The sequence below is a fragment of the Equus caballus genome, chromosome 9, assembly GCF_041296265.1.
Source record: "Equus caballus isolate H_3958 breed thoroughbred chromosome 9, TB-T2T, whole genome shotgun sequence".
Classification (NCBI taxonomy): Eukaryota; Metazoa; Chordata; class Mammalia; order Perissodactyla; family Equidae; genus Equus; species Equus caballus.
In genome coordinates this window covers 53,099,407-53,112,638 of record NC_091692.1, presented here as the reverse complement: position 1 = coordinate 53,112,638, position 13,232 = coordinate 53,099,407, and the positions used below count along the sequence as shown (strand labels likewise).

The window sequence follows — 13,232 nt, the reverse complement described above, 5'->3', positions numbered from 1 at the left end:
AGCTCATATCATTTTGTAGTGCCTACATCAACTCATGAAAAGGATGAAATATTGATTGCTGTAAAATGATTGTTTATTTTAAATAATTAATTTGAGACTAAATTTTATGACCATTACTTTAATCTCTCCCTCTCCTTCCTCCTTACACACTGAAGATGCAGCATTCCAAGAAGGCAATGAAATGTCATTTGTCATTTGTAGAACAACTTTGTCTTTTAAAATTACAGATTAGGTGGTCAATGGCTAAAACAGAATGAAAGCAAATAAACAAAAGGCTTAGGACATATTTTTCCTATGAAGGATACATTTAAGTACAGTCTTAGCACTGTAAAATAACTGCAAATGCTCATGATGGAAAATTCAATTTTGTTCTTTTTGTTTGCAATATATAGGTGTGTGTATGCAATAAAGATGTGTGTATGAGAAAACGAGGAAGGGAGAGAATAAATATGAGAATGAATTGTGCTGGAGTTCCCTAGGTACCTTTGTTTCAGTAGCTTTTCAGAGTTCTACCACTGTAATCCAAGGAACTGACTCCATATTTACATATATTGTTAAAATAGAGGGTGCCATTTTCCTCTGTTTCTTCTACTTTCTCTCAAGCGATCTCAGTATTACTATACTGGATATTCCTTTGTGTGGGCGTATCTCGTATACCCCTCTGAACTGCTCTATTTGGTAGGCCACCTTGCATTAATTCTTTCCTGTGAATGCTTTAAGGAGTTAAATAAGGGATACGGTTTATGGACTTCATTAGTGAAGTAATAGTGATGTGGGACAGTGAAAAATTAAAATGCTCAATCACAAGGTCGTTAACAAAGAATGAAAAATAATTAAGGGCAAAAGAAGAAAGAAGGTTTTTAGATAAAATCGAAACTCAAATATAAAAAGACCACTGTTTTGAGAGAGGCATAGGAAAGATTTTTGCAGAGGATAGAATCAGTATTAAAAGTCCTGTTCTATTAGTAACTAGATTTTTGTACTGAAAGAGATAACATGAAAGTCTTTGGAATAAGCTCTAAAAAAGTTTTGAAAAAAGTAGAGGTAACAAAAGTGACTCATGTAGTTAAAAAATAAACAGTAGGGAGTATGATGCATTAAGGAGAAATATGGTCCAATCAGAGATTGTGGTTATGACCAATAATGTGAACAAGTTGGAAAACAACATTCTTTTGTTTCTTTACTAATTACTGCAGGCAGTTTATACATGGAATAAGAGTTGTTTACTTTCATGAAATCCCATTTTCTGATCTGAGCTAAGCAGGCCGAGTTTAAAGGCAGGGGCTCAGAGCAGTTCATAACCTTTTCACTACATTCATTTTTAAATGCCTTATTGGAAAGAGAATGTCCTGGTTTATGATTTTCATATTTCTTTCCCGTTTAGAAAGAGGCAGATGGTATGAAAACTGGACTCCCTTATTTAAAGGGGATGATGTTGGTATTTATAACCAAGCTTATCTCCAGCAAGATTTGTTTTTTGCAGCTGTTCCAGGTTGGAAAAAAATATACTAAAGCCCTGGCTTGTTTTTCTTTCCATATTTGGGGGCTAAAGGAGGAATCTTCAGAATGTGAAAAAGTGATGTTTGATTTTAAACATGAATGCGATGTAAACTGTGAGTTTTTGCTTCTATATGTGAATTTTTTGTTTGTATGGTGTGAGGTGTGATGATATTCTTTTTGTTTCACTGATCTGTTTCCTAGAAGAATCACACTTGAGAAATAATTTACTCATCATTTTCATATCATAAAATTATTCTGGGAAGTGGAGTAGATTTTCATTAAGAGTTAGCCTATGTTATTAAACAAACCGATTTCTAATTTTCCATTTTGATATTTTAGTCATTTACTTTCTGCCCAGAGCATCTGGTTCACTGGGAAATTAACTTTTTCTGTTCTTTTTCATAATTATATTATTTACTAGAAGATATATTTTCTCTTTTTGTTTTCTGTTCTATGCTTCTATTTTCAATTATAAATGCTGCTGGTTTTCTCTGGACATATTTTAGAAACTAATTTAATTGAAAATTAACTGTATTTTATACTTTAAACTTCATACATGGAGCTATCTCTTTGGGCACATGATAACACTAGAATGAATATCGAGGCCTGGACACACATATAATCTTTGTACATACATGTTCTGTGTATGCACCTACACATACACAATTTTCCATAAAGAAGAATTTTTTATAATAAATATATTGATTTATTGTGAATAACTGTGATTGTTGATTTATGTAGAGATAACTTATACAGCTTGCTTGTCAAATTAAAGCAAACCCCACTATTTATGTAGAGATTACCTTCCTGAATATGAAATATTATGCAAATTATGATTGTCAGACTTGTATATTTTTTCCTTTTTAATAATTGAAGGCAAAACTTTTATTTAAAAGTTTTTATTCCCTTTCTCTCAGCACTCACATTGTGAAGACCAGCATATTGCTTAAATCTATGAAAAAGAACCATTACTAGTAGCAAACAATTTAGTTATCTCCAGAGAGTTTCTGGCTGTTTTCTGAATAAACCCTTTAAACTCCAATCTTCAGTTCACAAAATAATCACTCTCTCTCTTTAATCACATAGAACATGAATACCTTTAGTAGATTTTTTATCAGTTCAGTTCATTCCACATCTTTTTCTATTCTTTCTTTATTCTTTATAATGATATTTACAGTTAAAAGCGTTAAGTGAAGAATATGGAAACTGTTGGTGTATCACCTGTCTCTATCTTTTTATAAGGAATGCTTTTCACTCTATTATATTAGTTCATTGCACAATGCCATCCTTTCCTTGCATGAGTGTTTGCCTAAGGTTTAGTCAAAATTTAAATGGAATTCTCAAAATTGAGGAACAAGTTGACATGGAACACTTAGTGAAAGCTGCCAGCATTCTACTACTCTGTACTCTCACCATATAACAGAGCAAGTGATTCTAAAAAGGTATGAAACTGTGCAAATAAAAATCTTGCGCCCATCATTCCTGGTTTTGTTGTTATTTGCTGCATGTTTCCAATGGATTACCTATATGAGTGAGCATTTAAGGACCATGTGACCTGGGGTTGTCTATTTTCATTTTTTACTTCTTCAGCTAGAAGATCTAAAGTTATGTTTCACAAATTCTTTGAGAATAATAAAGATGAAAGGATATTCTTTCAATCAGTCCTTCATATATCTGAGTGATATGTAAGTTCAGATACAAAGAGCTAGGGCAGAAATAAAATACATTCTTTTATTGTGTGACATGGCTGAAGGAGATGCTGTGTTTAGTCATATACATAACATATGACTGTGTACCAGTGTAAAAAAGAAAGTAAAATAAAATATATTTAAAAACTATATTAAAGTAATTGAATTTTTTAATTCAGAAAGTATGTATTTCCTGTGCTTGTGACCTTTCATATGAACATCAATGATCATTATTCTATTGGTTTAAGGGGCAAATAGCAAACTGCTGACCATAATCATCCTCTTTTGCAAATATGCTTCTAGAGAACCTGATTCACAGGTAAAATCTTAGCTTATCTGAAGGAGGATTTGATCAATACTGTTGAAAACTGACCAGTGGAAAAGAGAAAACTTGCAGAGTACTAATGCCATTTTATAGTAGAATAAATATTGATTCTAAAATAGAAACCATTAAGACATATGTTAAAAGAGTATAATGACATTTTAATTTTTTAATAAGAATGTAGTTTAGGAAAGGATCTAACAAACTTTACACATTCTTTTGTCTTTAAAAATAATTGCTAAGAGGCTGGCCCAGTGGCATAGTGGTTTAGTTCACGCACTCTGCTTTGGCGGCCCAGAGTTTGCAGGTTCAGATCCCAGGCACACACCTACACACCACTTATCAAGCCATGCTGTGGTGGCATCTCACATACAAAAGAGAGGAAGATTGACACAGATGTTAGCTTCCTCACCCCCCCCCCCCAAAAATTACTAATAATAACTTTCATGACTGTATTTAACTGATGCAATAATCTAGATATTAGATGGCTTATTTCCAGGTATGTATTACTTTTCCATTGCTGTGTAGCAAATTACCATAAACTTAGTGGCTTAAAACAAAAACCATTTATTCACTCACAACAATTTTGTAGATCAGAAGTCCAGCATGGCCTGATTGGGATCTCTGAAATCAAATATCAACCAGGCTGTGCAAGGTTCTGTGGAAGAGTCCACTTCTAAGATCATATCGGTTGTTGGCCAAATTTAGTTTGTTGTGGTCGTAGGGCTGAAGTTCTCATTTCCTCCTTGGGTGACTGGCTTCCTTCAGGCCACCCATATTTCTTGCCACATGGCCCCATCCAGTAGTGGAGAATTTCTCATACATCAAATCCCTTTCACTTTGAATCTCTCTGACTTCTCTGACTTTGACCTCTAGACCGAGATTTAAAGTGCTCATATGATCAGATTAGTCCCACTTGGATAATATCCCTTTTCTAAAGTCAACTGATATGGCACATTAATTAGATCTGGGAAACCCCTTTTGCTATTTAATATATTGTAATCACAGGAGTTACATCATATTCACAGATATTATGATCAATCACAATATCAATATCATTAATATCAATATGATCAATCACGTCATATTCACAGATTCCACCCACACTCAAGGGGGGAGATATACAAGGATGAGGGTATTGGAGGTGATCTTAGAATTCTGCCAGCTACATTTGATTTGGTTATTACTTATCAATATAAGCATATGGATAACTTTTAATTGACTGTGTACTCCAGGATCACCTCATTTATTTTTGTAGTTAATACCATGTCTTTCTTACTTTACCCACTCAACATTTTTGTATTTACATTTGACATTCCACTTCCTACATCTCTGTGGCTATTATCGTAGTTTTCTTCTTATCTGGGTTTAGAGCAGGGCAGACATAGGGAATTCACAGCTTGAGACTTCTATTTTAAAGAAGAAGCTTATGAATTCCTAGGGAGAGTTATTTTGGATCTCCATTGGATATTCAAAACTGTTTTTGAAAAACTACAGAGTACCTCAGTTAATTGTAAAAAGCTGTGATATATTTAGGAATTGATGGGACAGAAATAGAGTAATGAATTATCTTATCACAGGTTTTCCAGACAACAGAGTCTGAGGCACAGCTTATGCCTGGGTGCAATACGAGGAGAAGAATGAATGAAAAATGGAAGAAAGAAAAACAGTATATGAGAAAAAAGAAACACAAGGTAGTTACTAAGCTGACCACAGCTGCATGACAAAAATAGACTTTTGTTTAGTCATGTGGGATTCCTCCTGCCAAGCTGTATAGAACCAATTAGTTGAATTGAGGAAGAGAAAGAAATTTATCTGCCAACATCTTCCTATCTCTTATTTCTCACTGGTGAAAGCTCACCTCATGGTATGTTATTGTCCCTGTACCTTTCAGATTGTTGTTGGGGAAGTCAGATCTCATACTCTGTGCTATGGGTCTTCATCGGAATCTGGAAGTGGTGGGAAGGCCAAGCTTCTATGGGTCTAGGTGCAGATATTGCTGTGGCTGTGGGGGTGGTGATAGAAGCTGTCTTCACCTTCACTCGTAGAAGAAGCCAAGTCAGCCAGTGGTATTAGAAGATAAGTTGAAGGTAAAGGCTGGTGCTGTTCGTTGGGCAAGTGACTGAGGATCCAGTAGGCAGTGAATCTGGAGAAGTACATACATTGGGTCTAACATAGGATGATACATAGTGATTGCATCTGGCTTAACTTCTTTAAAGATTCTCTATCATATGTAAATGTGCCTTTGATTGTACCCACACCACAGTTAGAACTCATTAAAGGTTTGTTATGTTTAATTTTTAGTTAATGTAGTCTCTGGTTCTTAGAGTCTTTTCAAAATTTACATAGTGGTTTTTTTTTCCTTTTATGATGGAGAAGTGAATCAAGCATAATTAATATGAGAAACAATAAATATCATTCCTTTGGATATCCTTTGTTAGTTGAGTCCTAGAGTTATACTAAAAGGCATCGATCTTGTGAATGTGTTGCTTTTCAAATATGAGTTTTCAACCAGGTCAGTATTTATTCATGTAGACAAAAGCCAATTGTCTAATTTTCACGCAATTACTATAACAGCAAAATTCAAATTAATATGTACATGGTCTTCTTATATAAAAATTTTGTTATTTTTTTTGTCATTGTTAGCAAGATGAGGGTAGGGTGAACCCAGGTTCTTTAATAAGGCTTGTTGGACTGTCCAAGGGGTAAAGGTTAAGAACAAATAGACTTATTAATCTCTAGGTTTTTTCTGATTATGTGATTCTGTCATTCTAAATAAACTTGTTGTACTGACCAATTATATTCAGATCCTTCCTTTTATATCTCTAAGGTAAGTTCCTTGGCTTTAACAGGACCATTCTTATTCCCAGGTTCAGGTATATTTGTATCTATTTTAGCTAAGTTCCATAGTTTTAACTGCTACCTAATAGTCCCAGATTTTTCTCCTGCAAACTAACCTCAAAGGTTGATCTCTGGGACTATATTTTAATTGACTTTTGGAAAACTCTTAACTATGAAGAAAATAAATAATAGCTGTCTAATGAATAAACAAATCAAAGTTTACATAGATCAAGTAAATTTCCCTCATCAATTGTACGTAAAAAGCATGTTATTTGTTTTGTAATGAAATATTTCATTATCAAATGAAGTGTAATAAAATAATATTATAAACATCTATGTCTCACACCAAAGATTAAGAAATAAAATTGCAAATTGAAGACTTTCTCTTCTGGCCATGATGGATTAATAAAGGCTAGACTTTGCCCACTGTAAACAGCTAACAAAAATAAACTGGTATATTTCAACAGTTTTCAAACACTGGACAATAGACAGCATAGAATTGTGATTCCTGAGAGAAGGGAAACAAACAAGGTAAGCACTGGCTTTCTTCTTGGAATTAACTTCCTGATTATGAATATGGAGAAGAGGAACCTAAACAGAGCCCAGCAAACTCACTGAGTTTAGGTGATAGAGATTGGAATTTGGAGAAGCTGAGGCAGCTGTTCTGGGGCAGTTCTGGAGGGAGCTATGCAGCCAAAACACATCAGAAATCTGCATAGGGATTCCCTTGAGTCTTTTTTGTATTCTGTATTCTGGGCCATGCATGTGTAGTGTAAAACTCCATATGGAAGGGCATAGCATGGGACGGAAGTTTTAAACTGAACATTTCTGAGAGCTTGCATAGAATAGTGAGATATTAGAACTTTGGTCAGTCAGAATGGTGTGACCTCATGATCAACCAGGGCATTTAGTGGAGAGCCTAATGTCTTAGAAGTAGGGCTGATCTATCCCTGGAGTGAAGACTGTTCCAGACCCAACGCAGAAAAACTTAAATAAAACATGGTCAAAGTGGATCTGCAAGTAACTTAACTGCCTCCCATTCCTCCCAACAAAAAATCCAAAATGTTTCAAAGGAAGAAAATGATATCCAGACAGTCAACAATGTAACATTTATAATGTCCATCATCCAATAAAAAATTACTAGACATGTGCAAGGAGCAGGAAAATGTGCTCCATAACCAAGAGAAAAAATAGTCAATAGAAATAGACTCATAAGTGACGGATTTGGTATAACTGATAGCAAGAAATTTAATCAGTTATAAATATTTAAAAATTTTTCAAGGAAAACATGAACATAGGAGAGAAATGAAAGCTTTAGAAAGAGAGAAAATTCTAGTGCTGAAAAATACAATTTCTGAATTAAAAATTTCACTGGATAATATTCTTAGCAGATTAGACACTACAGAAGACAAGATCAGTGAACTTGAAAGTATTATAATAAAATTCCTCCAAAAGGAAAGACAGAGAGAAAATAATTGCTAAAAAATTTAAAAAGAGCCTCAGTGACTGATGAAACTATATGAAGCGTCTAGTATATATGTTGTTGAAGTCCCAGAAAGGGGGAGGCAGAAAAAATATTTGAAGAAATCCTGGCAGAAAATTTTCCAAATTTGATGAAAACTATAAGCTCACAGATGTAAGAACTCAAGGAACCTTAATCAGGATAAAAACAAACAGACAAACAAACAGACACCAAAGCACATCAAAGTTAAATTGCTGAAAACAGTGATAAAAAATTTTTTTCTAAAGTAGCCGGAGCAAGGGAGGAATATGAAATAAAGAAAAAAGATAAATTTGAAGAGTGTTCATTAAAGCTGTGCCAACCAGAAGAGAAAGGAGTGACATCTTTCAAGTACTAAAAGAAAATAGTTGTGACCATAGAATTCTATACCTGACAAAAATATTCTTCAAAAATGAAAGACAAAATAAATACTTTTGTATCTTAAAAGAAGCTGAATTTTTTCTCCCAAATACTTACACTACAAGGAATGTTAAAGAAAGTTCTTCAGGAGAAAGGAAAATGAAACATCAATCTATACAGGAATAAAGAGTACTGGAAATAGTAAATATAGTACTAAAGATAAAAGATATTTTTCTCATTTTTAAAATTTTTAAAAAGATACGTGATTGTTTAAAGAAAATGTATTAGCAATGACTTATAATATATATAGATGTGAAGTGTTTGACAACAGTAGCCCAAAGAGTAGGGGACAGGAATGGAAGTTTACTGTTGTAAGGCCTAATATAATATGTAAAGTGGTAGAATATTATTTGAAGATAGACTGTTATGTTATTTATGTATATTATAAATTCTAGAGTAACTGCTAAAAATGCAAAACAGAGGAATAACTAATAAAAGCAAAGATAGAATAGAATTTTAAAAATGTTCAATTAATCCAAAAGAGGCAGATAAAGAACAAGGAACAGAACAGGTGGGATAAATAGAAAATAAATTGCATGATAATGGATATAAACATGAAGATATCATAATTCCATTAAATACAATGATCTTAACACTCCATTTAAAACAGATGTTTTCAGACTGGGTTAAAAAGTAAGACCCAACTATATGCTGTCAACAAATCCAATTAAATACTTCTGTACAAGCTATCTAAATGTTATCTTCCTTCCTTGTTCCCACCAGATAACTAAAGAATTTGGTGTTTTATCATTAGGATGAATGAATATGTGTATATAATCTAAATAAGTAATTTTTCCCTAAATAATATCAGCTATTGATTTTAATGTTTTAAAATGTTATATAAATATATCAAAACATGTATCTTTGGTGACACATTTTAACTGCTTTATATTTCATTGATGAATAAATTGTGATGTACATACAGGGTTTTGATTTTTATCCAAAATTTATTTTAGGTTATTAAAAATGTTGCAGTGAACATTCTTGCTAGTGTTTTTGTGTACATATAGGATTGTTTCTCTAATTCCTATAACAAGCAGTGGCATTTATGGTTCTGATATACATATCTTAAATTTTACTTGATATTGCTGCATCGCTTCCCAAAATACTCATTAATTACTGCTCTTATTTTATTGCAATAGTCTATCTCCTAAAAAATTTTCATAAGTGGTCTCGCATATACTTTTTAGAGGTACTCGTAATATTTATAGGTATTTTATAGATTTTACTGCTATAGTATATTATGATTTTTGTGTATAGTAGACTTCATATATAGTAAACTTGCTGAACTCTTGTAAAGGATGTTGTACAGATTCTAATAATTTACCTGTAGCTTTTCTCACCCACCTCCCCGGTCATATTATTTGAGAATAATAACTTGGTGTTTTCCTTGCCAATCCCTAAGTCCGTTTCCTCTTGCCTCACTAAATTACCTAGATGTCTCAGTGCAATGATTATCTTTGTCTCCTTTATGATTTTCGCTATGAAATATAATCTTTTCTTTATCTGTTTGCCTACCTATCAACAGAGTAAGAAATTTCTTTTCTATTCCTATTTCCTTCCTTCCTTCCTCCATTCCTACCTCCCTTCCTCATTCCCTTTCTCCCTTTCTTCTCCTCTTCCTCCCTTCTTTTCTATTCTCTCTCTCTCTGTTGAAGAATCAATGGGCATTTAGTGTAACTTTTTTCTCCCTGTATCTATTGAGGACTTGCAGCATTTTCCCTCTAATCAGCCATCATGGAGAATATCATTAATGTGTTATATAATGTTAAACTGTTCTTGCATTTTGTTATTAGTCCAGCTTAATCGTGTTAAATTTTGTTATTATGATTGTATGTACTGGATTTGGTTTCTAATATTATGTTTAGGATTTCTATCTCTCTCTCCATAAGTGAGATTATGAGATTTCATTCTCATAATGTCCTTGCCTTGTTTTCATTTCAAGGTTTTGTTAGCCTAATGAAATGAGTTGAGCAGTATTGTGCCTATTCAATTTTTCAAAATAGCTTTTTAAAAAATATACATCTGATATAGCTTGTTATAAGGATTATCTATTCCTGGAATGTTAATAGAACTTTCCTCTAATACTATCTAGACTTGCCTGTTTTGTTTTATGTGTATCTTTTCTTTTTAAGGGTAGATTTTTAAACACTAATTGACTTTATTTGATGATTATAGTTCTATTCAATTTTACTCTACCTCTACCTTCTTGAACTAGTATTGGTAAGTCTGTTTTCTAAAAAATGTATGTTTTAATTTTCAAATTTATTGACAAGGAGTTTTCCATGGTGTCCGCTTGTTATGTAAAATTTCTGCTGAATATTTAGCCATGTTCCCTTTTTCATTTCTAATATGTTTGTACCTTTTTTCTTGTTTGTATCTTTTTTCTTGTTCTATCATGACAAGAGTTTGTTCCATGTGATTGTTTTTAAAAAGATTAGCTTTTGTTTATGTTGATCATCTCATCTCTTTTGCATCTTTATTTTCTATTTCAGTATTTATTGCTCTTAGTTTATTTATCACTCCTTGTAATTTGGGGAACTTTACTCTTTATTGTAGTGTTTTCTTTGTAGTTCTTTTTTTTCAATCTTTTGTCTATTCTAGTTTCTTTCTTCTAAGTATTATGTTAGCTGAATCCTATATTTTTCTGTAACTTTTCATTGAAGTATAATACATGCAGCAACATGCGCATAACACAAGTGTAGATGGTGCATTTTCACACAATGAAAACTCATGTAGCCAGAACACTAATTTACAATTGAAGTGTTTTAATGTCTGTAGTCCATGGCATTAATGGAATTTGAAGTCTTTCATTGCTTTTTGACTATTTCAAATCTATATTTTCTATATTTTTGTTCGTTAGCTTTTCTTTAGTTATTTCTTCTTTGTGAAACTGAATGTTCTTAAAAAGGTCACCTATCAAACAGTACTTTGACATGAAATGCCTTATACATTTGATAGAATAGGAATTAGTGAATAGGAGATGGGAGATAGAACCTGGTACAAAATAGAATGTATGGTTTTCTCATTTGTGTTTTGGTTCATATCTGGGATATCCTTTTCTCCATCAATCCATTGTTATGGAAACATTTAATATACTTTTTAATATTGTACTTTTTTCCTCCATTTTTATTTGTTTCTACAGAGTAGAGTTGTATTAATTAATAATCCCGTGCTCCTCCCCATTAACCTTTTTGCATGTTGTTTTCTCAAGTTTTTAAATTCAATACAGGCATACTTGTGTTATTGTGCTTTGCTTTATTGTCCTTCAGTGATACTGCATTTTTCACAAAGTGAAGGTTTGTGGCAACCCTGCTTAGAGCAAGTCTTATTGGCGCCATTTCCAACAGCTTTTGCTCATTTGGTGTCTCTGTGTCACATTTTGGTTATTCTTGCAACATTTCAAACTCTTTCATTATTATTATATTTGTTAAGGTGCTCTGTGATCCGTGATATTTGATGTTACTATTGTAATTGTTTTGGGGCACCGTGAACTACACCCATATAACATGGCAAACTTAATCGATAAATATGTGTGTTCTGACTGCTCCACTGACTTGCCGTCCTGCCTCCCTCCCTCTCCTTGGTCATCCCTATTCCCTGAGACACAATAATATTAAAATTAGGTCAGTTAATAACCCTACAGTGGCCTCTAAGTGTTCAAGTGAAAGGAAGAGTCGCACATCTCTCATTCTAAGTCAAAAGTTAGAAAAGATTAAGCTCAATAAGGAAGGCATATCAAAAGCTGAGAAGGGCCAAAAGCTAGGTGTCTTGCACCAGTTAACGAAATTGTGCATGCAAAGGAAAAGTTCTTGAAGGAAATTAAAAGTGCTACCCTAGTGAACACATGAATGATAAGAAAGCAAAAGAGGCTTGTTGCTGATATGGAGAAAGTTTTAGTGGTCTGAATAGAAGATTAAACCAGCTACAACATTCCCTTACGCCAAAACCTAGTCCAAACCAAGGCCCTAACTCTCGTCAATTCTGTGAAGGCTGAGAGAGGTGAAGAAGCTGCAGAAGAAAAGGTTGAAGCTAGCAGAGGTTGGTTCACGAGGTTTAAGGAAAGAAGCTGATTCCATAACATAAAAGTGCAAGGTGAAGCAGCAAGAGCTGATGTAGAAGCTGCAAGTTATCCAGAAAACCTAGCTAAGATAACTAATGAAGGAGACTGCATTAAACAACAGATTTTTCAATGTAGACAAAACAGCCTTATATGGAAAGAAGATGCAATCTAGGACTTTCATAGGTAGAGGGGAGAAGTCAATGCCTGGTTTCAAAGCTTCAAAGGACATACTAACTCTCCTGTTAGGGGATAATGCAGCTGGTGACTTTAAGTTGAAGCCACTGCTCATTTACCATTCCAAAAATCTTAGGACCTTTAAGAATTATGCTAAATCTGCTCTCCCCATGCTCTGTAAATGGAACAGCAAAGCCTGGATGACAGAACATTTGCTTCCAACATAGTTCACAGTAACCAACAGCAAACTGTTGAGACCTACTGCTGAGAAAAAAAGATTCCTTTCAAGATATTCGTACATTGACAATGCACCTGGTCACCCAAGAGCTCTGATGAAGATGTACAGTGAGATTAATGTTGTTTTCAGGCCTGCTAACACAACATCGATTCTGCAGCCCATGAATCAAGAAGTAATTTTGACTTTCAAGTCTTATTATTTAAGAAATACACTTTGTAAGGATATAGCTGCCACAGATAGTGATTCCTGTGATGGATCTGAACAAAGTAAACTGAAAACCTTCTGGAAAAGATCCACCATTCCAGAGGCCATTCAGAACATTCATGATTCAAGGAAAAAGGTCAAAATATCAACATTAACAGGAATTTGGAAGAAGTTGATTTCAACCCTCATTAAGTGAAGGAAGTAGCTGCAGATCTGGTTAGAAATATCAAGAGAACTAGAATTAGAAGTAGAGCCTGAAGATGTGACGGAACTGCTGTAAT

General features: G+C 33.6%; 1 protein-coding gene across 19 annotated transcripts in view; it reads left to right on the top strand.

The window, feature by feature from the left end:
- TRIQK (triple QxxK/R motif containing) overlaps positions 1 to 13,232 on the top strand; it is an 84,443-nt gene that overhangs the window by 15,108 nt on the left and 56,103 nt on the right. For 7 of the 19 annotated variants that reach the window (XM_023648679.2, XM_070222286.1, XM_070222287.1 and 4 more), the window contains one exon: positions 5,091 to 5,204. The exons of 8 other annotated variants lie outside the window; for them this stretch is intronic. In XM_023648679.2, the coding sequence (XP_023504447.1) occupies positions 5,124 to 5,204 (81 nt within the window). In that variant the 5' untranslated portion in view covers positions 5,091 to 5,123. Of the gene's footprint in view, positions 1 to 5,090; positions 5,205 to 6,818; positions 6,883 to 13,232 lie in introns of all 19 variants that reach the window. 4 more of the 19 variants (XM_023648681.2, XM_070222290.1, XM_070222292.1 and 1 more) reach the window with 2 other exon arrangements.